General features: G+C 41.5%; 1 protein-coding gene and 1 non-coding gene across 3 annotated transcripts; one reads left to right on the forward strand and one right to left on the reverse strand.

Annotated features, from left to right (window-relative positions):
- Positions 1-125: 125 nt before the first annotated feature.
- ZNF354A (zinc finger protein 354A) lies at positions 126-26,650 on the reverse strand. Of its 2 annotated transcripts, XM_066343006.1 has the most exons (5): positions 26,482-26,650; positions 25,387-25,471; positions 21,381-21,507; positions 19,732-19,818; positions 126-2,299 (listed from the first exon to the last, which is right to left on the reverse strand). In XM_066343006.1, the coding sequence occupies exons 2-5, from the start codon at positions 25,441-25,443 to the stop codon at positions 750-752; spliced, it is 1,821 nt and encodes a 606-aa protein (XP_066199103.1). In that variant the 5' UTR covers positions 25,444-25,471; positions 26,482-26,650; the 3' UTR covers positions 126-749. The 2 variants fall into 2 exon arrangements, with proteins under 2 accessions (XP_066199103.1, XP_066199102.1); XM_066343005.1 differs by lacking the exons at positions 21,381-21,507; positions 26,482-26,650 and having other exon boundaries at positions 126-2,316; positions 25,387-25,473.
- Positions 3,327-3,402, forward strand: TRNAA-AGC (transfer RNA alanine (anticodon AGC)). The gene has a single exon. It is a non-coding gene; the product is annotated as a tRNA-Ala (tRNA).
- Positions 26,651-26,834: the final 184 nt, after the last annotated feature.

A 26,834-nucleotide genomic window follows, 5' to 3' on the forward strand; every position in this document is an offset into this window, starting at 1 on the left:
TATTTAAAGCCATATATAAGAATAGCTTTAAATTGAAATAATTGATTTTTCCATTTAATATACCCAAGATGAAATCTCACAATGTTTAACAGGTATACTTCCATAACAAATAACTTCAGGGGAAAAAAAATTCTGAGAACAGAATTACAGATTGGGTAGAATATTCCCAACTCACAACAATTACTAGAAGAATAAAACAGAACATATTTTTATTTCTATTTTTAGATGAAATCCATGCACAACATTGATATCAGGTCAGGAAAAGGACAAACCCCAGAAACTGAGAGGTAGTTTACAGTTCATTCATACCTTTTATTTGGTCCTTTTTTCTAAAAATGTATTCATTTCTTTGATCACATATTTTATATGCTATTAAAATGTTATTTTTAAAAGTATTACCAGTTTATAGTTTAAAATAAGAAATCCAGTGCGCACACCCCGGCCCAGATGTTACTGATAATCACATATGATGTCTAGTGTACACTGCTGCAGAGATAAAACAATTATTTTATTTTACAAATGCCTGAAGTCAATGTCTTCTGTTGTGAATTCATTTCAGGGTATTTTTAAAAATGTCTACAGACATGAACACTTTCCACTTTTCTCATTACCTACTAAAGATTTATCCTTAGAATTTAATATTTGATGACTAAATTATAGAAAGGCTTTTATGTATCTATGACATTTATTCCATCACTCTCATGTATTCTGATAAGCTTTGGTTTAAGGTTTTCACACATGTAAATCTACTAAGAACTCTCTTCAATATGAATTTTACAATGATTAGTAAGAGATGACCTGTGGTTGAAAAGTTTCCCACATGTACTACATTCATAAGGTTTCTCTCCAGTATGAATTCTCTGATGGGCGATGCGTGATGAGCTTTGTCTAAAAGTCTTCCCACATGTATTACATTTAAAGGGTTTCTCTCCTGTATGAATTCTCCGATGTTGAATAAGAGCTGAACTTTGGCCAAAAGATATCCCACATTCCTCACATCGATATGGTTTCTCTCCAGTATGAATTCTCTGATGATTACTAAGGGATGAATTACACCTGAATGTTTTCCCACACTCATTACATTTATAGGGTCTTTCTCCAGTATGCATTCTCTGATGTTGAATAAGAGCTGAACTTTGTCTGAAGGCTTTCCCACACACTTTACATTTACATGGTTTCTCTCCAGTATGAATTCTTTCATGAATAATAAGTGTTGAGTGGGAACTTAAGGCTTTACCACATTCATTACAATTATAGAACTTCTCTCCAGTATGAATTATTCTGTGTCTATTAAGTCGTGAAATAGAAGTGAAGCCTTTTCCACATTCATTACATCTATAGGGCTTTTCTCCAGTGTGAATTCTTTCATGTTGAATAAGAGATGCACTCTGACTAAAAGCTCTCCCACATTCGCTACATTTAAAAGGTTTCTCTCCTGTGTGAATTCTCTGATGATAACGAAGGGATGAACTAGATTTAAAGGTGTTGCCACATTCATTACATAAATAGGACTTCTTTCTGGAATGAATTCTCTGACACCCAGTAAGGGATGATTTCCTACCTGGGTTATATTTGTAGGGGTTTTCTCTAGCATGGATTTTTTGATGTATAAAAAGGCCTGACCTTCGACTGAAAGATTTACCACATTCTTTACATCTATAGGATTTCTCCACAGTATGTGTTCTTAGATGTTTATAAAGGGATGTACTAAGAGTAAAGGCTTTCCCACATTCTTTACATACATACGGTTTTTCTCCAGTATGGGTTATTTGATGTTGAATGAGAGCTGAACTTTGGTTAAAGGCTTTTGAACATTCTTTACATTTAAATAATTTCTCTCCACTGTGATTTTTCTCATGCTTACGAAGGGATGAAGTGTTAATAAAGGTTTTCTCACATATACTACATTTATAGCGTTTCTCTGCTGCATTGTTTTTTGGTTGATTAAGTAAATTTAAATTCTGTTTAAAGTTGTTTCCTTGTATTTCACATTTTGGTGGTGTTTTCTCTTTGGAAACCATCTGCTGTCTAATAAGGACTGACTCTGGGCTGAAGTTCTGGTGAAATTCAGTATTTTTATGTCTTCTTTCTACAATGAGAATTTTTTTGTGGGTGACTGAAAGTATCTGAACACTTTCACTTTTCTTCTGCTTTATCTCTAATCTGTCTTCATATATACAGGGTTTTTCTGATTTGAAGTCCCAGGGCCCATTCCTTTTGGATCTTTTCATTACCAGCTCCTGAAATGAAGACTCTTGAGTTTGAGTTGACTTTGTGGTTTTATGGCTGCTCTTCCATCCTGGAGGGGGAAAAAAACTGAAACTGTTTCATATGATACAGCATTTGTCTACACAGACAAAATGTATAGAACAAATAAATATTGATGATATTTAAATAATGTCTTGGTATCTACTCAAAAATTAGAAGAAAATTATAGATTTAAGCAGTATAGAAAAACAATCAATGAGAGCTGAAGTACTAGGGTAGAAAAAAATAGTAAATCCATATAAAAGAGGGTGAGTGTAAGAATCACCAGGAAAATTGGTGAATGAAAAAAAGAAGAGTATAAATTGGCAAAGGCCATCTGGGATCAGAGTCTAAAGCTCTTAACAGTCCCCTAAATCCCTGGTCGGCAAACTGCAGCTCACAAGCCACATGCGGCTCTTTGGTCCCTTGGGTGTGGTTCTTCCACAAAATACCATGTGCGGGTGCTACCTCAATAAGGAATGTACCTACCTATATAGTTTAAGTTTAAAAAATTTGGCTCTCAAAAGAAATTTCAATCGTTGTACTGTTGATATTCGGCTCTGTTGACTAATGAGTTTGCTGACCACTGCCCTAAATTATCTTCATGACATTTCTCTTCTTTATGTAATCATTCCTAACCTGGAAAGTCTTCCACCCTTCCCCTCATCCCAAATTCCTTCGAATCCTTTAGAGGCAGTTAAAAAAATTAACTCTCTTTTCTTGACTGAGTTTCCATAGTTCATTCCCTTTATTATACCACTTGTCAGTGTTTTAAAAACATATATATCACCTGACTGTAGTGGCAAAATAGCTAGAGCATTGATCTGGAAAACACTGAACTCACCAGTTCAAAACCCTGGGCTTGGGCTTGCCCAGTCAAGGCACATGTGACAAAGCAAGCAATGAATAACTAAAGTGAAGCAACTATGAGTTGATACTTTTTGCTGCCCACTGCTCCTCTCTCTTTAAAATCAATAAATAAAATCTTTAAAAAAACCAAAACATTATAAATAGATAGATAGATAGATATAGATATATAGAGATATAAGTCTATATCTCATTATATTGCAAAAGTTCCTGCCCTGGCCGGTTGGCTCAGTGGTAGAGCGTCGGCCTAGCGTGCGGAGGGCCCGGGTTCGATTCCCGGCCAGGGCACACAGGAGAAGCGCCCATTTGATTCTCCACCCCTCCACCGCGCTTTCCTCTCTGTCTCTCTCTTCCCCTCCCACAGCCAAGGCTCCACTGGAGCAAAGATGGCCCAGGAGCTGGGGATGGCTCCTTGGCCTCTGCCCCAGGCGCTAGAGTGGCTCTGGTCGCAACATGGCGACGCCCAGGATGGGCAGAGTATCGCCCCATGGTGGGCGTGCCGGGTGGATCCCGGTCGGGCGCAAGTGGGAGTCTGTCTGACTGTCTCTCCGTTTCTAGCTTCAGAAAAATGAAAAAAAAAAAAAAAAAGTTCCTTAGGTCCTCCAATTTATCTTTAATGATTCATATATAAGGTCAGAGTACAATATGGTGATCAAGGTATTGCACAACATGACTTCTGTCCTCATCTCCTTCCTCTAGCTCCTTGTCAGGTATGCTGGACTATGTGCAGTCTCTAAAGCACGTATTTCTTTACCTTTGCATGTGCTATAGACATCCTTTCCATTAACAAATAGTCATTCAGTGCCTACTATGGGCTGGGTAATGTCTGAAACTTCTATTCAGTGTGTGTGTGTGTGTGTGCGCGCGCTAGAGGAAAGGAGGGAAATGAAGTGACAAATAATAAATAAATAAATAAATAAATGCCATATGGATATGTGATAAAAAGAACTTCCCAGGCAAAGGAAACAGAAACACAAAAGTGTGGTGACTTCACAGGAAAGACAGAGCAAAGAGACTGTGTGCCTAGAATGCAGTGAGCAAGGGGGAAAATGGTAAATAAGACTAAAGCAACAGGTAGGACCAAATCATATTAAGGCCTTATATGTTATAGTTAGGCCTTTGGGATTTTATTCTAAGCATGATGGAAAGCCACAGGGAAACTGCATGCTCACTCAAGTTGGCTGCTATGCAGAGAACAGACTGGTGGAGTAGGCACTAGTGGAAGCAGGAAGGAGAGAAACCACTTTAAAAAAGGCTACTGTAGTTATATAGGTGAGAAAGGAGATGGAGGTACAGGTGAGTGCGTCTAAGGACTAACAGGACTAGACTGTACTGTGTGTTGGTTGCTGAGAGGGAATAAAAGTTAAGGTCACTCCTAGGTTTCCGCCTGAAAATGATGAATGCTGGCACAAGATCCTAAGGAGGGGAAGACTGGGACATGGGCAAGTCTGAGGGGGTGGGGTTGTTTCAGACATGTTTGTTGAAACTGAGATGCCTTAGTAGACACTTAAAGAAGACACTGAAATAATTGTATAAATTATTTTTGAAATCTGAGAAAGATCAGAGCTATAGGTATTTGGGAGTTATCTGGAAATACATTTTATTTAAAGCCAAAAAAATAAAAGCATTTAGGCACTGCAATGTGAGAGGTCAAGAAAAGGAAGGAAATCCAAAGAGTATGGTATTTCAGAAGCCAAAGGGAAAAAGTACTTCAGGGAGGAGTCAGTGATTAAGTTGGGCAATGATCTGAGAACTAGAAACTCAATCCTGATGTGCTAAAATGGAAACTGTCTGGGACTTAATAGCTGTGCTTGCGGTGGGCTAATAAGGAAGAAAATGCACTGGAGCACATCAAAGAAACAATGGGAGATAAAACATAAAAACATCAAGTAGAGAAACATTTCTGAAATATTTTGTTTAAAGGAAAATAGAGAAATAAAACATGAGGTGATTTTACTTTTTAATGGAATTACAGCTTCAAGAGTTCACACCAATACTGAGAATTACCATCTCAACTCTATTTTAAAGTGCCATTCCCTTGGTCCTGAATGTGCTTCCCCATGAAGTGGATATGAACCCTAAATGGTGGAATTTAGGGTTCCAATCCTAATTGTTCCTTATGACTTACTAAAAGTTTTCCACAGGCCTACACATTCTGTCTCCTGGAGTGCAGTTCAACTACTGATCCCTTCCAATATTAAGCCTGGGCCTGAGCTACCTCATGAATAAGGTTAAGACTTAGGTCAGAAGTTTAGAAACCAGAATGACCTTGCTAATGACCATCTCCCTGACTAGTCTCTGTCATGAAATCCAGATTCTCCTTCCTCGACTCTTATGACATGCCAGTTTCTGGTCAACCTTTTCTCCCTAGGTGATTTTACCCAGTCCCATACCTTGTATGTAAATGACTCTTCTCAAAGTACTGTATAGAGGTATTCAACTGCCTGCTAGACTTTTCTTTGGAGTATCTTTCTTTTCAAACTCAGCCTCTGCAAATGTGAATTCAGGGATATCCTTTTCAAACCTTTTTTCTATTTCTCACTTCAGAATCATGTCATAAGCTTTTTAGTTACTTTGCCATAAATTCTTAGTTTCATCTCTGAATCTTCTCTCCCCTGTATTCCAAGTCTATTCAGTCATCAAATTACTTTAAATCTCATCACTAAGATGTCTCTAACAACTATCATCAATGCATCCAAGTTCAGGATCTCCTTACTCTATAGTAGTTATTGCGGCTGACCCTCAATTTGATCCTTTCTCACCTTTCCAGTATTATTTCCCAGTGGATTGCTCCCTCTTACTTCCATAGAACTCATCTTATTGTTTCAAAAAGCTTTGATTATTCCTTATTTAATTCAATTATCAAATACTTAAAAATCATCTATACTGCTCACAAAAATTAGGGAATATTTCAAAATAAATATGAAGTGCTAAAATACCCCCTAATTTTTGTAAGCAGTATATAATGTGCAGGGCTCTACCCGGGCATTGGTGATTCACAAGACATCCTGGATCCGATAATGAAAAGAAACAACTTCTTTAAGGCTTTTACAGTTTTGCATTAGAGATAAAGACGAAACATCATAATGTGATAACTTCTAAAACAAAAACACAAGGTAGAAATGGATACAAACATTATCTTAGAAAAGCATCCAAACCACCCTTAGATAGTGGAAAATGCAAGCAGGGGAGGGTATAGACAGTGGTTAGAGTTTTGGAAGAGACATTTAAGTTGGAATTTTAAAGGACTGACCGTTGGCTACATGTTGGTATAGTGTGACGGCTAAAGGCAGCATCAAATCTTTGGACTCAAGCCAGCTTTCCAGGCTTGTTTCCTAAAGTATCCCTTCCCACTTTATCCTATGTTTGGTCAGATTAAAAATTATTCCTATAGAAATATCACATACATTTGTAGTCTCACAAGATTTTTCCAAAGTCAGAGCATTGAGGAAGCTACATGCTGGATGTCTACATAACACCATCACAGGAGGTAACTCTATGCGTTTCTAAGCATCCTCCTCAATGTTCATGTTGCTGAAAAAAGAATAATACTGTTTTAAAATTTTTGTTGTTGGTAAGTCTAATTTTTAAGTTTTGGGGTTTTTTTTTTTTTAATTTAAGTGAGAGGAGGGGAGATAGAAAGACAGACTTACCACATGTGCCCTGACTGGGATCCACCTGGTGACCCCCCCATCTTGGGATGATGCTTTGCCCATCTGGAGCCATGCTCACAACCAAACTATTTTTAGCACCTGAGGTGGAGACTCCACTGAGCCATCGTCAGCACCCGGGGCCAACAAGCTCAAATCAATCAAGCCAGGGCTGTGGGAGGGGAAAAGAGAGAGAGAAAAAAAGATAGAGAGAAAAAGGAGGGGGAGGGGAGAAGAAGTAGATGGTTGCTTCTTCTGTGTGCCCTGACCAAAAATCTAACCCAGGACTTCCACGGAGCCAACTGGCCAGGGCTTATATTTCTTAAATCACAGTATCACAGATACAAGCCAGTATGGATGTTTATTCAAGCTGGTATAACATAAGGACACTAGAAATAATTCTTTTTTATGAGACTAAGTCACCAATCTGCAATGCAATTAGGATCATTTGTTTCATTTTGCTTTCAATATTTATGGAATGCCTTTTCATTTTTATTTAATGTTGTCTGGGTTGATTCAAGGAGAAGAAAACACAGGCAGTCAAACCTCAGACATATCTTGTAGTGATATTTTCTGATACATCTCCGCAGGCAAGGGAAACAATAGAAAAAAATAAACAGATGAGACTACATCAAACTAAAAAATTTTTGCACAGCAAAGAAAACCATCAACAAAAAAAAAGACAAGCTACTGAATGAGAGAACATATTTGCCAATGATGTATCTAATAAAGGTTTAATATCCAAAATTTATTTTAAAAACAACACCAAAATAACAAACAATCTAATTTAAAAATAGTCAGTGGACCTAGACAGACATTTCTCTAAAGAGGACACACAGATGACCAATAGACATATGAAAAGATGCTCAACATCACTAATCACCTGAGAAATGCAAATTAAAGCCACAATGATATATCACCTCACACCTGTCAGAATGGCTATCATCAATAAATCAACAAACAACAAGAGTTGGGAAGAATGTAGAGAAAAGGGTACCCTTGTGCACCGTTGGTGGGAATGCAGATGCATGCCACTATAGAAAACAGTGTGAAGACTCCTCAAAAAATAAAAAATGGAACTACGTTATGACCCAGAAATTCCACTTCTGGAAATATATCCAAAGAAATCCAAAACATTAATTCAAAAGAATATATGCACTCCTATGTTCACTATAGTGTTATCTACAATAGCCAACATCTGAAAGCAATCCAAGTGACCATCAATTGAAGAGTGGTTTAAAAAGCTGTGGTACAGCCTGACCAGGTGGTGGCAAAGTGGATAAAGCATCGGACTGGGATGCCAAGGACCCAGGTTCGGGACCCCAAGGTCGCCAGCTTAAGCATGGGTTCATCTGGTTTGAGCAAAAGCTCACCAGCTTGGACCCAAGGTCGCTGGCTCAAACAAGGGGTTACTTGGTCTGCTGAAGGCCCACAGTCAAGGCACATATGAAAAAGCAATCAATGAACAACTAAAGTGTTGCAATGTGCAACAAAAAACTGATGATTGATGCTTCTCATCTCTCCGTTCCTGTCTGTCTGTCCCTGTCTATCCCTCTCTCTGACTCTGTCTCTGTAAAAATTAAATAAATAAAATAAAATAAAAAGCTGTGGTACATATATACAATGGAATATTACTTGGCCATAAAAAAGAATGAAACATTACCATTTGCAACAGCATGAATAGACCTCGAGGGTATTATGCTAAGTGAAATAAGTCAGAGAAAGACAAATGCCATATGATTTCAAAATAAACAAAACAGAACAGACTCACAGACAGAGAAAATAAATGTTTCCAAAGGGGGGGGAGGAGGGGGACTGGGTGAAAGCTGTGAAGGGATTGAGAAGTACAGGTGGATAGATACCAAAAAGTTATGCAGATATAAAGTACACCATAGGGAATATAGTCAATAATATTATAATAACTATGTATATTATAAAGTGTGTACTGAAACTATCAGGGGGAACCCTTTGTAAAGTTTATGACTGCAATACACCTGAAAATAATACAAAATAATATTGACTATAAACTGTAATTGAAAGAAAATTTTAAAAAGAATAAGAAAGACAATGAGCTGTGTTTTAGATGAGCTGTGACTTTAGGAAAATACCTTTGAGTAGAAACCTGTATATGAGGAAGTGAGTCACTAGGGCTTGCAGTTGTCAGGAAGAAGAATGGCCCAGCAGAGGAAAACATAAATGCAGAGGCCCTGAGGTGGAGCCTGCTCAGCTTGCCTGAAGAACTACAAGGAAGCCAGAGTCAATAGAGTCCTCGAATAAAGGGCTGAGTGGATGGAGGTAAAGGTGAAGAGACAGCCAGGGCCAGACCATGTAGACCTCTGAAGGCCACGTTCAGGATTTTGGATTGTGCTCTATGAAGCCAACTATAGGTTTTGAGCATGGAAATGAGATATTCTAATTTACCTTTTAAATAATTTTTTTCCTCTGGATTTTATTTACTGATTTTTAGAGAGAGGAGAGAGAGAGAGAAAGAGGGGGGAGAAGCAGGAAGCATCTACTTGTAGTAGTTGTTTCCTGTATGTGCCTTGACTGGGCAAGCCCAGGGTTTTGACACTAAGTTAATAAGTTCTGACAACCCACTACCATCGGACCAGCCAAGCCCAGGGTTTTGAACCAGCAACCTCAGCATTCCAGGTAAACGCTTTATCCCCTGTGCCACCACAGGTCAGGCTAATTTACCTTTTAAATAAATCATTCTGACAGCTACAAAGAGAGCAAATATTGGTGGTAGGAGGGAGGTACAGGGCCCATGTTGGAGTCTTTATCAGAAGGGCAAGGATGAAGGCAAAACTAATTCGAACACATTAGCACAACTACAGAGTATTTGGGCTCCACTTAAACCTTGTAAGAAATTCACTAAGTAAAACCACTGCACACTATTTCACTAGGCTGCTCACCCCAACAGCACATTTGTATAAATTAGAAAATGCATGGCCCTCTGTGCATGGCACCCCCACCATGTCCCCCAACACTGACCATCCTGCACATGTTCTGTCCACCCTACATGGCTTCCTGCATTATGACAGCCCAAGAGAAAAAAGTGAGAAAAACACTTTTTCATTGGTGGTCATGGTTTTACCTAGATCATCCCTGGATATTTAAATTTTAGATTTCAAGAATATATCCACATATGGGTGTAAACCAAACTCATGAGATGTGTAAATTCATACAATCACATTCTTATTACAACTCTTCCAGAGAGCATACCCTCAGTCATTAGACTTAGGGCACATTTCATAATCAAGAGACTCAGGTAAGACACAGAGCCACTGAGCCATCTCCTCCCATCTGTCAATTTAATACATACTCAGGGATGACACAGTTTTTCTTTTTTTGTTTTTCTTATTTATGAATAGTTCTGAAGTGAAAATAACTTTTTAAAGTACTTTCTGATGCAACTAGAGGCTCTCAAAGTGCAACCCTAAAAGTACAAACTTTTCCTTCTCACCAGCTGTTCAAAGGACAGGTTTTTGGGTCTAGTCTAGAGTTAACACAGAGGCACTCTCAAGAACATCCAGGTCCTTCACCCGAGGTCACATGGCAGTGAGCTCCCCTGGGAAGAGAAGCTGTCCTGAGGACATATTTAGTCCAGGCAGATGAGGGACTTGCCAGGGGTACAGGACAGACCCAGCCACAGGCCAGAACACCCACCTGACTTTCATCTTTGAGGAGAGAGAGGTTTATCCCATCCCAGAGAAACACACATACTGCTCAGCGCCGGTATCCTCACTCCCTTCAACATCTATTGGTAGTTTTTCTTCAGGGAGGTTTTCCCAAACCTGGGATGGGGGCTAACTGAGGACCCCGATCACTCCCAGGTGGCCTGAGCATCTCTCTGGACAGCTTCAGACTCCAGTCACACTTTCTATTCTATTTAATCCAATGAATGCTCAGGTCACTCAGGGAGACTCCTTTATGAAGCGAAGGTTCAGAAAGTGTGTAAGGCAAAAGGGATTCTTTCTTCTCTTCCTCTGATCTTGCAGCCAGGCTCATCCTACACTTAACAGTGGGACTGATACCCTCTTCTCCCCTTACTTCCATTTGCACATGCTGGCCTCCACTCACACGTGCCCTTTCCTATGTTTGAACTATTTCTCCTCATCTTCAGACCCATCCTTCCTCAGCGAAGCCTTTGCCAATACCACTCCCTCCTGGTCTATTTTCAGCACTTAGTACCTTTCACATAAAGTGCTGGCCAGAATCTGTCATTCCACACCCTGTGTGCTCAGTTCATGAACAATAGTCTCCCCGCTCGATTATGAGCTCTACCAGTGCAGGACCTGCACCCTTCTCTCCCCAACTTCTAACACAGACACCTCTCTCATTTCTCTCCTAATTCTTTCTTTTTAATCATTTTTATTTTTTCAATTACAGTTGACATAAAATATTATATTCCTTTCAGGTATACACCCTAGTGATTAGACATTCTACAACTAAGTGATCATCCAATAAATCTCGTACCTATCTGACACCCCACAATTATTAGATTATTGACTATATTCCCTATGCTGTACTCTGAATCCCATGACTATTCTGTAACAACCAAGCTGTACTTCTTAATCCCTTCACCTTTTTCACCCATTTCCCTAAACCCCCATCCCATCTGGTAACCTTCAAAATGTTCTCTGTACCTGAGTCTGTTTCTCTTCTGCCTGTTCATTTACTTTTTTTTATTCAATTGTTAATAGATATGTATTTATTGTCATTTTTTGTTCATATACTTTTATTCTTAAAGAGCATCCTTTAACAATTCATGCAATACTGGTTTGGTGGTGATGGACTACTTTAGCTTTTCTTGTTTGGGAAATTCTTTATTTGTCTTTTGATTCTAAATGATAGCTTTGCTGAGTTATCTTGGTTGTAGGTCCTTGCTTTTCAACACTTTGACTATTTCTTGTCAATCCCTTCTGGCCTGCAAAGTTTCTGTTAAGAAATCAGCAAACAGCCTGACCAGGCAGTGGTACAGTGGATAGAGCGTGGGACTGGGATGTGGAGGACCCAGGTTCGAGATCCCGAGGTTACCAGCTTGAGTGCGGGCTCATCTGGTTTGAGCAAAGCTCACCAGCTTGGACTCAAGGTCACTGGCTTGAGTAAGTGGTTACTCGGTCTGCTGAAGGCCCACGGTCAAGGCACATATGAGAAAGCAATCAATGAACAACTAAGGTGTCGCAACAAAAAACTGATGATTGATGCTTCTCATCTCTCTCTCTCTGTTCCTGCCTGTCTGTCCCTGTCTGTCCCTCTGACTCTCTGTCTCTGTAAAAAAAAAAAAGAAAAGAAAAAGAAATCAGCTAACTGTATTATGGGAGCTCCATATAGACAACTGCTTTTCTCTTGCTGCCTTTAAGATTCTCTGTCTTCAACATTTTGCATTTTAATTATGACGTCTTGATGTGGATCTCTTTGGTTTCATCTTGTTTGAAACTGTGCCTGTATGGCTTGTATGTTTATTTCCTTCACTTCGTACATTTGATGTTGTCCCAGAGGCTCCTTACACTAACTTCATTTTTTTTTTTTTCTGTTCTGATTGGGTGGTTTTGCTTCCTTATACTCCGAATTGCTGATCTGATTCTCAGCTTCATCTTCTCTATTGTTGATTCCCTGTAAATTATTATTTCAGTTAGTGTATCGTTCATTTCTGCCTGGTTCTCTTTATATGGTTTCCATATCCTTTTTTATGCTGTTTGAGGTTCTCACTAAGCTCACTGAGCATCCTTAACCAGTGTTTTGAACTCTGCATCTAGTAGATTGCTTGTGTCCATTTTGTTTAGTTCTTTTAGTAGAGCTTTGTTCTTTCATTTGGAACATGTTTCTTTTTCTCCTCCTTTGGTAACCTCCCTCCCTGTGTTTGTTTCTATGTGTTAGGAAGAGCTATTATGTCTCCTGGACTTGGTAGAATGGCCTTCTATAATGGGTATTCTGTAGGGTCCAGTGACACAACCTCTCTTATCACCCAAGTTGGACACTCCAGGTGCAACCCCCCTGTGGGCTGTGTACACCCTTCTCTTGTAGTTGAGCCTTGGTTGTTGTTGGCACATCAATGGGAAGGATTTACCCCCAGGCCCATCAGCTACAAGGACTGGCTGCAACCACCGACCTCTATGGAGAATCAGCTGTGCAGGGGCCCACGCCAAAGAGGACTTATTCAGCGGGGCTCTGGTGCCTGCTGAGTCAGTTCCTTGAGTGTGTCGCTTGTGGAGGTGTTTGGGTACCGTTTCAAAATGATCTGAAGCTGTTTACCAGTTGTGCTGGCTCTGGGACCTCCCAGTAGGTACCAACCAAGGTCAGCCACAGCTTGTGTCTGCCTGGGGCCACTCAGCATGAGCTACAAAGCAATCTGAAGATGGCTGCTACTTGTGCTAGGCTTGGAGTTGCCAAGGCGAGGACAAACTGTGAACCAAGTCTGGCTGCTGCTAGTGCTAGGCCTGTGCCACTTAGTGAGAGGTATGGAGCACACTGAGTTCAGATGCTGCTTGTTTGAAAGATTTCAGGAAAGTCTGAAGCATAAGCCAAGATAGGACATTTCTATGCATAAACCACTGAAAACAGCCTTGGGTGGGCCTGAAAGTTAGGCGGAGTAGGGCCTTCGGGAATCACCAGGACAGAGCAAACAGTGTGAGTCAGGTTGATGGAGTCTCAGATATGATGTCCAACTGCTGGCTCTGTGAAAGGAGGGCTCATCAAAGGAACAATGGCCTCTGCCAGCATTTCTATCTAGGAGAAAGCTTTTCCCCCCAGCTCTCACTTGATGTCAGACAATTTAGTTTCTCTCCATATGTCCCTGCATCCTTTCAAGCTGCAGTCTCAGCACCAGAGCTTACAGGGAGTGAGTCCAAGTAAGGCCATGTATGGGCCTTCTTAGAGGATCTGCCTGGGATTCCAGCAGCCTCTGTCTCAGACAGTTACAATCCCCTCTGGTTTTTACAGCCAGAAGTTATGAGGACTTCTCTTCCTGGCACTGAAACCCTAAGCTGGGGGTTCTGATGTGGGGCTGGACCTTTCACTGTTCAGGGGGACCTCTGCAACTGAGAAATCCCTCTGAATTTTTATCTACCACATATGGGTATGGGGCCAGCCAGGTCTGTTTCTCTGCCCCTCCTACCAGTCTTAGTGTGGCTTCTTCTTTAATTCCCTAGTAGAAGGACTTCCACTCAGCTCAATTTCAGGTGGTTTCAAATGATAGTTGTTCTATAGTTTAGACGTAATTTTGATGTGGTTGTGGGAGGAGGCAACTACCATGTTTATCTGAAAGGCCCGATTCTTCTATCCTAATCCAACTTGTAAATGTTAAGGTTACCTGGGATTCTGTCTTTTGCTGTTACCTTGCCTAGTTGGCTCAATGCTTCAAATGCCACCTTTGTACCATTGCTGACCTTCCTCGAGTTTCAATCCTGTATACAGTGTGTCTGTAAAGTCATGGTGCACTTTTGACCGGTCACGGGAAAACAACAAAAGATGATAGAAATGTGAAATCTGCACCAAATAAAAGGAAAACTCCCAGTTTCAGACCTACTCAGTGTAGTTCGATGTGGGCTCACACACAGATTTTTTAGGGCTCCTTAAGTAGCTATCCCGTATAGCCTCTACAGACTCATCACTGACTGATGGCCTACCAGAACGGGGTTTCTCCACCAAACTGCCAATTTCCTTCAACTGCTTATCCCACCGAGTAATGTTATTCTCTATGTGGTGGCACTTCGTTATAAATGCGCTGATATTCACGTTGCACTTTGGTCACGGATTTGAATTTAGCAAGCCACAGAACACACTGAACTTTCCTCTGTACCATCCACATCTCGACTGGCATGACCGTGGGCTACTCTGCTGTATACACGGTGTTACATCATCATCTGCGCATGCGCACATGCTGCCACATCATCCTACAGAAACTGGGAGGGTTTTCCTTTTATTTGGTGCAGACTTCACATTTCTATAGTCTTTTGTTGCTTTCCTGTGACCGGTCAAAAGTGCACCATGACTTTACGGACACACTGTACTTTATACAACTGACCACTGGCAATCTCTACCAGAGTATTTCATTCACATCTCATTATGCAATAGTCTCCAGAAATTTCCCATATCTAGTTTTGCCTCACTTTAAATTTTTCCCCTTCTCAAAGTCTTCAACAAGTCGAAGAAGAAGCAGTATACACTAACACATTCTGTGAGGCCAACATAACCCTGATACCAACTGGCAGGGACAACACAAAATAAGAAAACTACAGACCAATATCTCTAATAAATACAGATGCAAAAATACTAGCAAATCAAATACAACAACACATTAAAAAATAATACATCACAATAAGTAGGATTCATTCCAGGAGCACAAGGATGGTTCAACATACGTAAATCAATCGATGTAACACACAGCAACAAAACAAAGAACAAAAATCATATGATTCTATCAATAGATGAAGAAAAGGTATTTGATAAAATACAACATCCATTTACATTTAAAACACTCAATGAGATGGGTATAAAAAGAAAGTACCTCAACATAATAAAGTCCATTTATGATAAACCATCAGCTAATATCATTTTAAATAGCAAAAACCTGAAGACTTTTCCTCTAAAATGAAGGACAAGACAAGGTTGCCCATTCTCTCCACTCTTATTCAACATAGAACTGGAAGTCTTAGCCAGAGCAATCAGGCAAGAGAAAGAAATAAAAGATATTCATATCAGAAAATAAGAAGTAAAGGTATTATTTTTTTGCTGAAGACATGATCCTGTATATAGAAAACTCCAAAGTCTCCAATACAGTAAAGTAGCAGGTTACAAAATCAATATACAAAACTCCTGGTTTCTGATACACCAACCACAAAACTTCAGAAAATAAACAAAAAAAAATTCCTTTTACAATTGCAACAACAACAACAAAATACCTACAAATAAACTTAACAAAGGATGTGAAGGACCTGAAAACTACAAAAATTATTGAAAAAGACATAATAAAATGGAAAAATATTCCATGTTCATGGATTGGAAAAATCACCATAGTTAAAATGGCCATATTACCCAAAGCAATATACAAATTTAATGTAATCCCCATCAAAATCCCAATGTCATTTTTTAAAGAAATAGAACAAAAAATTACCAGGTTTGTATGGAACCATAAAAAATCCTGAATAGCCAAAGCAATCCTGACATAAAAGAATAAAGTCGAAGGTATCACACTACCTGACTTCAAATTATACTACAGAGCCACAATAATCAAAACAGCATGGTACTAGCAAATAAACAGACATACAGACCAATAAAACAGAATTAAGATCCCAGAAATAAAACCACACACGTGCACACACACACACACACACACACACACACACACACACTTACATACAATGTTTGACAAAGGAGCCAAAAACATGCCAATGGAGAAAAAAAAAGCCTCTTCAATAAATGGTGCTGGGAAAATCAGAAACCACATACAAAAGAATAAAACTTGACTATATCCTGCCCTATACAAAAAAACTTAATTCAAAAAAATTGAAATAAGACCTAAATATAAGATCTGAAACAATAAATTACATAGAAGAGAACATACTGTATTTCCCTATTTATAAGATGCTCCCATGTATAAGACGCACCTTAATTTGGGGGCCCAAATTAAAAAAAAAAGTACTGCATAAAGTTATTGAACTCAAATTTTATTCATCATTAAATTTTGTACAACTCCTCATCACTGTCAAAACTCCCATCCATTAGCTTGTCCTCATCTGTGTCTGATGATGAATCACTCTTCAACAATAAGCGCAAAAAGAAGTGAGAAAAAGCAGAAACCACAAGTAAAAAAACCTACAACCACTGTATAAGATGCACCCAGTTTTTAGACCCCAAATTTTTTGAAAAAGGGTGTGTCTTACACATGGGGAAATACTGTAGGTACTAAACTTATGGACCTTGGCTATAGAGAACATTTTATGATTTTGAGCCCAAAGGCAAGAGAAGTGAAGGCAAAAACAAATGAATGGGACTATATCACACTGAAAAGCTTCTGCACAGCAAAAGAACCAACAAAACAAAAAGGCAGCCAACCAAATGGGAGATATTTTCAAACAGCTCTGATAAGGGTTAACATCCAAAATATATAAAGAACTCACAAAGCTCAGCAATAAATAAGCAAACAATCCAATTTAAAAATGGGGAGAGGTTTTGAATAGACACTTCTCCAAAGAAGACATACAAATGGCCAACAGATATATGAAAAGATACTCATCTGCACTAGCTATTAGAAAACTGTAAAGCAAAACTACAATGAGATACCTACCACCTGACACCTGTTAGATTGGCTATTATCAACGAGACACATAAGTGTTGGAGAGACTGTGGAAAAAAAAAGGAACCCTCATTCACTGATGGTGGGAATGTAAACTGGTGCAGCTATTATGGAAGAAAATATGGTGGTTCCTCAAAAAATTAAGAATATAACTACCATATGACCCAGCAATCCCTCTACTGGCTATCTACCCAAAACACTTGGAAACACTGATATGTAAAAACAGATGCACCTCATGGTAATCACAGCATTATTCACAGTGGCCAAGACATGGAAACAACCAAAGTGTCCCTTGATCAAGGATTAGGTAAAGAAGATATGGTTCATATATACAATGGAATACTACTCAGCCATAAGAAATGATGACATGTTGCCATTTACGACAACATGGATGGATCTTGAATGAAATAAATGAAGTAAGTAAATCAGAAAAAGTTAAGAACTGTACTGCTTACAAAAATTAGGGGATATTTCAAAATGACTATAAAGTGATAAAAGAACCATTTGATTTTTTTAATTAAACAAGAACATCAGAAAAGCAAATGACAAGTCAAAGAAAGTTGTTCAATTATGCAAATAAGATACAAAACCAACTTTTATTTCATTGGTGAAAATGCACTATACAAAAAGCTGCAAGTACTGGAGTATCTGCATGTTCCCTGATCCCCTCATTTTTGTGAGCACTGTATATGATTTCACACATAGGCAGGATATAAAAATGAGACTCATGGACATAGATAAAAGTCAGTGGTTACCAGGGGGAGGGGAGCAAAGCAGGACAAATATATGGTGCAGAAAATGATTTGACTTTGGGTGATGGGCACACAACACAATTAACAGTTCAAATGCTATACAACTTAGGTACTCTTATTGATGTCATCCCATTACATTTAATTTTATAAATATAATTTATAAAAAAGTTTCCCCTGCAATGCTTTCAAAGTGATCATTCTTTTTTTTTTTTTTTTTCATTTTTCTGAAGCTGGAAACAGGGAGAGACAGTCAGACAGACTCCCGCATACGCCCGACCGGGATCCACCCGGCACGCCCACCATGGGGCGACGCTCTGCCCACCAGGGGGCGATGCTCTGCCCATCCTGGGCGTCACCATGTTGCGACCAGAGCCACTCTAGCACCTGGAGCAGAGGCCACAGAGCCATCCCCAGCGCCCGGGCCATCTTTGCTCCAATGGAGCCTTGGCTGCGGGAGGGGAAGAGAGAGACAGAGAGGAAAGCGCGGCGGAGGGGTGGAGAAGCAAATGGACGCTTCTCCTGTGTGCCCTGGCCGGGAATCGAACCTGGGTCCTCCGCACGCTAGGCCAACGCTCTACCGCTGAGCCAACTGGCCAGGGCCAGACCATTCTTTTTTAATGACCGTTCTTTTTTGTGTTTTTAAGTGAGAGAGAGACAGACAGACAGACAGGGACAGATAGGGAGAGAGATGAGAAGCATCAACTCATAGTTGTGGCACTTTGGTTGTTCATTGATTGCTTTCTCATTATGTGCCTTGACAGGGCACTTCAACAGAGCAAGAGACCCCTTGGTCAAGCCAGTGAGCTTGGGCTTCAAGTCAGTGACCTTTGGGCTCAAGCCAGAGACCATGGGGTCATATGTATGATCCCATGTTCAGGCTGGCAACCCCATGCTCAAACTGGCAACCCCATGCTCCAGCTGGTGAGCCCGCACTCAAGCCAATGAGCCTGCACTCAAGCCAGGGACCTCAGGGTTTCAAACCTGCATCCTCAGTGTCCCAAGCAACCCTCTATCCACTGTAAAACCTCCTGGTCAGGCCCATAGAGACCACTCTTAATAATTTCAAATTACTAAGAACTTCATGAAATATTCTCCATGTGAAAAATGAAAAGATTACATATAAAGCACCCTTTCATCTCACTCATTCTCAATCCCAATTCAAATATAAATGTTACCAGCTAAGCTGTGCCATTACCTTTTCTGTACTTACGTGCATGCTATACTTTCCACAAATACCCACGTAATCTTCTTTTAACATAAATAGTGACATATGTATCATAAAAATGCACCAGAACTTCCTGAAGCCCTGAACATGCCTTGGCAGGAGCTTTGTCCCCATCAGCTTCTCTTTCTGACCGTATGCCACAAGTTGGGACAAACCACAGCATCAATTCAGCTGTGCCTTTAATGAAGGATGTTAAATTGTTTCAGATTCAGACCAACATTTCTAAAATATCAGGGACCATATAATCCTTCTGCTTAAAATCCTCTGCAGTCACTCATCAGACAGTTCACATCTCTAAGAACTATACCAAAGCACTGCATAATGGGGCCCCCGTCAAGTTTCCTAAAATCATTTCCTTTCTCCGTTTCTTCTTTCCCCAGAGCCTCAGTAAGAATGAACTACTTGCAATTCTATAAATATACCATGTTCGCTGAATGAACACAAGAATGTTGCTCTCTTTTGAAACAAGAAGAACAAGAAAAGAGATCCTGAGAAATTCATTTGTGAAGTGATTACCAGGCAAAAAGAGGAAGCTCATGTCTAGGGTCCTCAGTATCCCCTTCTCCACCTCTTCCTGAGGACTGAGAACTATGGAAAAACTTTCCTGATCACCACCTGCAAACCACACCAGCCATCTGTTAACCAGACCTTTGCCTGCAGCTATTCCCAGGAACCTTAGCCCCCACTCACCAAGAGAGGAGCCTTCTTCGTCAACCATCCAGGGCTCTTCCCCTTGCTGCAACAGGGAGATCACTTTTGGTTTGGAAAATGGGGGTCCTGCTCATAGACAAAAAGAAAAAGAAAAAGAAAAAAAAAGACTTGGGTGGTTTTATTTTTGACACAAAGAGGTATCTCAGATCTGAATGGAAAACTCAGTTAATGGTATGAAAAGCTTCTATGGGATGCTCAAGTTGTGCCCCCACAGAAGGAAAGGACTTTGTAGGATGCAACAATGTAATAATTAGTTGTACATTAGGGAAATAGCATAAACATGCAGCCTGATTAATAGGGTGCCACTGTCTTCCTATAGAAGATGGAATATGTTAAATGTATAGACCAGGGGTAGTCAATCTTTTTATATCTACCGCCCACTTTTGTATCTCTGTTAGTAGTAAAATTTTCTAACCACCCACCGGTTCCACAGTAATGGTGATTTAAAAAGTAGGGAAGTAACTTTATAAAATTTATAAAGCAGAGTTACAGCAAGTTAAAGCATATAATAATAATTACTTACCAAGTACTTTATGTCGGATTTTCACTAAGTTTGGCAGAATAAATCTTTATAAAACAACTTACTATAGTTAAATCTTTTTATTTATACTTTGGTTGCTCCACTACTGCCCACCATGAGAGCTGGAACGCCCACTAGTGGGCGGTAGGGACCAGGTTGACTACCACTGGTATAGACTGAATTAAATTTGGAAATAGGTATCTACAGAAAGGATTGCACAAGTAGCTTGTTTAAAATGAGAAAACACTGACTCCCTTTCAATGGTAGCAGTAGTCAGCAAACTATGGGTCATAGGCAAAATCTAGGCCACTGTCTATTTATGTATGGCCCTTAAACAAAGAATGGCTGGGAAAAAAAAGAGTATGTTACAGAGACCATATATGGCCCATATATTTTAGAAAGCCTAAAATACTTACTTACTACCTGACCCTTTAGAGAAAAAGTTTGCTGACCCCTAGAAAAGAGGTAGGAAGGGCAAGTGGCAGATAGAGAGTAACAAACCACAGAACAATTGTTGTAAAAAAAATAATGCCTGAACCATGAAGAAACTCTAATGTGCAACTATATAGAGGGGTAGGAATGATTATCAATACCACCCCTCCATTCCCCTACATGAGGTAACTGCATGCTTCTAAGAGTGAATATGTTAAGAATTATTTACAGAGATCCTTCATAAGGACAATCTCACGGCATAACTCAGCAAAAGTTTATTAGACAACCCACAGCTCTTATCCAGGAAAGCAGGTACTACGTTATCTCAATTTCTGAGTTGAAAGAGAATTGGCAAAGGCAAGTAGTAAGTCAATGAAGAGGGCTGAGAGATACTCTCTGCCAAGAGGTTAGCAACCACAGAACCATCATAATGGAAAAATGGTGCCTCAGGTGGGAGGGTTTCTGATGTGTAACTGTGCAGACTGTGCCATCCATGGGGCAATTCAATACCTACCAAGGGAGAAGGTTTTGAATATTTATTTTTGGAGATCCAATTTATACAATCCTAAGACAAAACTCAGCTGAAGTTTCTGATGACGTGTGGCATTCATCCAGGGAAGGGGTGCCCAGTTACTCCCACTTCTGAATTCTGTGTCTATAGGGAAAACTTCCTTACCCAGTGAGACCAGGTTATTGTAGTTTTCCAACATCACATCCTGGTACAAGTTTCTCTGAGAAGGACGCAGCTTTCTCCACTCATCCCTCGTAAAGAGCACAGCCACATCCTTGAATGTCACTGACATCTGTAAAGACAAGCCATCCCAGCTCACCCAGGACCACTATCACAGAGTGAAGACAGTGGCAGTATGGACACAGCTGGCTACCATGAAATGCTTATTCAGAGATTTCCATAACCCACTCCTCAGGTTCGACTGATTTGCTAGAGTGGTTCACAGAATTCAGAGAAACAAGTCACTTACTAGATTACTGGTTTATTATAAAAGGATATAACTCTGGAACAGCCAATGAAGAGATGCAAGCTTTGCAGAAAGGGCAAAGAGCTTCCACACTCTCTGGATGTGCCACTCTCCTCAAATCTCCACACGTTCATTCACCAACCAGAAAGCTCTGGGGACCCTGTCCTTTTCGGTGTTTATTGAGGCTTCATTACGAAGGCATGATGGATTAAATCACGGGCCATTACACACCCATGACTGATTGAATCATTACACAGATGGGACCGATTCAACCTCCAGCCTGAGGCAGGTGGTGGGGGTGGACGGCTGAAAGTTCTAAACCTCTAGTCGGAGTCGGTTTCTCCTGCAATGAACCCTAATCCTCAGGGCCTTTACTAAAGTCACCTCTTTAAAATAAACTGGTGTCACTGAAAAGGGTGGTGACAAGTAACAAAACATTTCACCTTTATTGCTTTGAAGTTATCTCAGGTAAAAAAGAGAAAAAAAAACATATATTACTAATTACATAGGGAATTGTAAGTTCTTTGGAAGCTATGTGCCAGAAACAGGAATGAAGAGCAAATATATATTTTATATTATAAATCACAGTATCATAGCTGCTCAGTGGTAGAGATGGAATTCCAACCCAGGTGATTGTCCAAGGTGCAATTCTTAACCACTCTGCAAAATGACCGGTCAATGCCTACCCCACAGGTTAAGAAATAAATGAGATAATCCACATAATGGAGATGGACAGTGGTGAGGGTTACACAATAGTGTGAATGTACTTAATGCCATTAAATCATACACTCAAAAAGAGTTTTGTAATGTATATTTTGTCACAATAAAAGTTAAAGTAAAATAAATACATACATACATATATACGAATATACATAAATAAATAAAGGGGCATAAAAATGATTCTGAAAGATGCATACCAAAGGGATGACAGTGGTTATCTCCAGATGTTGGGGTAAGAGTGATTTTCATTTCTTTTAAATGTATGTATTTTTTATTCTCTGAACTTTTAACATGAGCATGCAATACGTATATAATAAGAAAAATAACTTACTGGCATAAGGGGGAATACAAAAAATGATCCTGCCCTAAAAAGAACTTATGACTCAACTGAAAGAGAAGAACATGACATAATTTGAACAACAAAAGACAAAGTGTAGCTGGACAGGATTGTACACCATCTCCCAGTTCGATTCTCATTTTAGAGATGAAGAACACAAAGTCCAGGGCAATCAAGACCCCAGGTCACATAATTTATTAGTGACAGAGGCAGGACAATAATTAAAGTTTTCTTTTAACCCAGTACTCAGTATTTTCTCTCTCTGTTCATAAACATCCTGTCAGTGAGTTTCACACACAGGTCCACACAGTACTGACATACAGGCAGCAGACAAGGTTAGGGAGAATGTCATACAGGATTCATACACACTCAAGGATGGGAAGCTTCTGGGCAAAAAAGCAACTCTGCTGTTAGAATGGAATGGCAAAGCCTTAGAAAAAAGCAGCCCACATATGCAACGGAAAGCCCTAGTCATAGCCTCAGAAGATCAAACACCACCAAATTTTGTCTGTCCAAAAGATTAACATCAACATCACAGTGCAGAAGAGCCTGGTAATATGTGGTTGGGTCTGTCCTGTGTTCTGAAAGATCACCAGAGCAATGGCTGGATAATAACAACCATGAATTTAGAGGCCACACACACTTGGTTTGAATTCAGGTTACTGGACTTCTCGAGCCTCAGTTTCCTCACATGTCAAATGGGGATAATAACTGCTGCGCTGTTATGAGACTGAGAACAAAGGTAAAGACCTCAGGACATTCCCCAGCAACATAACCTGTTATTGTTAGATGAAGCTGAGTAAAGAAAGGACAAGTATTTATTTTCTGGGTCTTAGGGACATTGTAGGCCCTAATCAGTCAGCACAGTAGTAGAGCGTTAGCCCGGTGTGTGGTGTCCTGGGTTCGATTCCCAACCAGGGCACACAGGAGAAGCGCCCATTTGCTTCTCCACCCCTCCCTCTCTCGTTTCTCTCTCTTCTCCTCCTGCAGCCAAGGCTCGATTGGAGCGAGTTGGACCCAGGCACTGAGGATGGCTCCATGGCCTCCACCTCAGGTGCTAAAAAGAGCTCAGCTGCTGAGCAATGGAGCAGTGCCCAGATGGGCAGAGCAACGTCCCCTAATGGGCTTGCTGGTTGGTATGGGTGCTTGCAAGAGTCTGTCTCTGTCTCCTCTCCTCTCACTGAATTAAAAAAAATAAATAAAGGAACATTGTATAGCAGTTTCTATCAACATTAATGGTATTATTAGAAAAACATTGGTCAGCTACCACAACAACATATTTTGCCAGGCCCTGATCTAAATACATTTCATGCACGAATTCACGTGAACCTCTCACCTAACCTATGAGGAAGGTATTTTTGTTATTCCCACTTTACAGGTGAGGAAACTGAGGCACAGAGAGGTGAAGGTATTTGCCCAAGACCCATATATGACAACAAAGGATACAGGTTCAAACCCAGACAACTGATTCAAAACCTCCACTTCCTAACCACTTTATACACTGCCTCTTCACTACCAATATCCATCCTCCCTACTGCTTTAAGAGGAGTTTTCTCTCTGCCCTCAGAGACAAGAGACTTCTCCAACTGTGTTCCCTCCAACATGGCTACCCTCTGTTCAAGCACTGACTCACCATATAGAGTCCCTCCCTCATTTCCATACAAAAAAGATAAAAATAGCAGGTTAAGATCAGTTTTCAAGAGTGGTAGAAGTGTGGCCCTGGTCAGTTGGCTCAGCAGTAGAGCGTCAGCCTGACGTGTGGAAGTCCTGGGTTCAATTCCTGGCCAGGGCATACAGGAGAAACACCCATCTGCTTCTCCAACCCTCCCCTTCTTGCATCTCTCTCTTTCTCTCTTCCCTTCCTGCAACCAAGGCTCCATAGGAGAAAAGCTGGCCCAGGCGCTGAGGATGGCTCGGTAGCCTCTGCCTCAGACGCTAAAATGGCTCACATTGCAACAGAGCAATGTCCCAGATGGGCCGAGCATCGCCCCCTGGTGGGTATATCGGGTGGATCCCCGGTCAGGCACATGCAGGAGTCTGTCTGCCTGCCTCTCCCCCGCTTCTCACTTCAGAAAAATAAAAATAAAAATTTTTTAAAAAGAGTGGTAGAAGCAAGGCACATGATTCTGAGTAAGAGGGAGAAAAACCTAAAAACACATAGTGGAGAAACCTGGGGAAGGTACCATGAGGATTCTGAGGTGTGGGGGGAAAAAAGGAAAGCATTCTTGCCAAGGGTAGGGAGAAAGATACAGGTGAACCAAGGCAAGACCAGAAAAAAACTCTGCCAAGTGTGATACTTGTTCTATCCCCAAGTGATATAAGAAGTGTGACATCTTACTTGTCAAATTAGTAATCACATAGTGAACTGAGATTAATAAATAAATGAGTGTCTGTTCGGAAAAAAAAGGGAAACACTAGACATGGATTGGGGTGGGGGTTGGGGGAAGCAACCACCACAGAATCCACCAAGGTGAACCAACTTTTCAAAGAGAAAACGACTTGAGCTCCAAAGCCTGTGTAAGACTACAATGGGTAGAGAACTCCAGTTCAAGGGAATACAGAAAAACAAAACAAAATTAAAACAAAACAAATAAAGAACAACAACAACAAAAAATCTGTCTCTAAGACCTGAGGTAAAATAAACTCACCTGGGACCTTGCTTCTCTCTGTTGAGTAGCCATGTCCTCTCTCTGGACTCTTCCCATGAGGATGGGCAGTCTCCAGAAGGCAGATCTGAGGGAAGAAAAGGGAGACAAGAGAGAGAGAGAGAGGGAAACCCCTTTCACTTTCCACCCCTCAGACTCACCAGTTCTCAAATCCTTACACCATCTAATAGGGCGCTATGTGCCCTCAACGGGAGAAGTCATGAGGAGACAGGAGCAGACTGGACCTGAAGGGCTGGGCTATCCTGGTCCCGACCCAACCCTTCCGGTGGCTCAGAAAAAAAGGACCTAGAATCCCAGCAGCAGCAGCGAATCAGTGAGCCTCACCATGTGCCAGGCACCGCCCACACCATTTTGTCCCACAGCACTGCTGGTATTATTACCCCCATTTCACAGCTCAAGAAACCAAGGGCAGAGTGGGAGTACCTGCCGCAGCCCACAGAGCCACTGAGGGCGCCCCAGGATTCCCCTCGCGGGGCTCCAGCGCATCCCAACTCCTCTAACCTCACTGCGTGCACCGACAACTTTTCTCCACCCACACCTACCCTTCCTGTCAAGTTATCAATTCCCAGATTCTTAGAGAAAACTGCTTCGGATAGGGAAAACAGCAGCTCTCCTATGGCGGGGAGGTGGCTGCTATCTGAGAGGTGGGCACAGAACCAAAGACCTGGGTCAAGGTCCCCACTCGGCCATCGGGGGAAGCCAGAACGCACTCCTCGCAGAAAGCAGATCAGACGGCTGCCGCCGGGAGGGCGGGGACGGCAGTGAGGCGGGGACACCCCTTTCCTCACGCACTGACGGCCCGCAGCACTAGCAAAGGCCCGCGGGCCAGGGCAGGCGGCGCGCGGGCCGGAGGAAGCAGGTGGCTGGGGCCTCAGGCCCACAGGGACGAAGTGCCCGACCTGCCGCGGCGTTCAGGTGCCCGTCAGCGGGGCGGCTCGTAGGGCGCAGGCGAACAGAGCCGGGGTGCTAGGCCCTCGGCCAGTCCGCGCCCACAAAGGCCGGCTCGCGCCTCTCGGGCCTGTGCGCGCACCCTCCCGAGGCCGCGCTCCTCGCTCCGGCTGACCTTCCGCCGCTCACCTCGCCCAGGCCTTGAGGGTGTCGGGGCCGTGCTCCGCCGGCCGCACTCCGCAGGAGGGAGGCTCCGGAACTTCCCCGGCCGGACAGATCCCTCTGGTCCAGATAGGGCTCGGGCTGGGAAGCCGCTCACCCGGGCAGTAAACGCCTGGCGGCCCTAGCAGGTCCGCGAAAGGCGGGGCAGGGGGCGGGTAGGGGCTGCCGCTAATCGCTCTGGGAAATGAGGCCCATGACAGAACGTGAGGATTCTGGGAAGTGTAGTTCTCTGAGCTTTCTGCCAGGCAGGGGCACCCGCGAGCCTGTCACATCCCCAGACCCCAATTCTGGACTTGACGCCGCCCTGAGTGTATTGCAGC

Source organism: Saccopteryx leptura, chromosome 6 (genome assembly GCF_036850995.1).
Source record: "Saccopteryx leptura isolate mSacLep1 chromosome 6, mSacLep1_pri_phased_curated, whole genome shotgun sequence".
Taxonomy (NCBI): domain Eukaryota; kingdom Metazoa; phylum Chordata; class Mammalia; order Chiroptera; family Emballonuridae; genus Saccopteryx; species Saccopteryx leptura.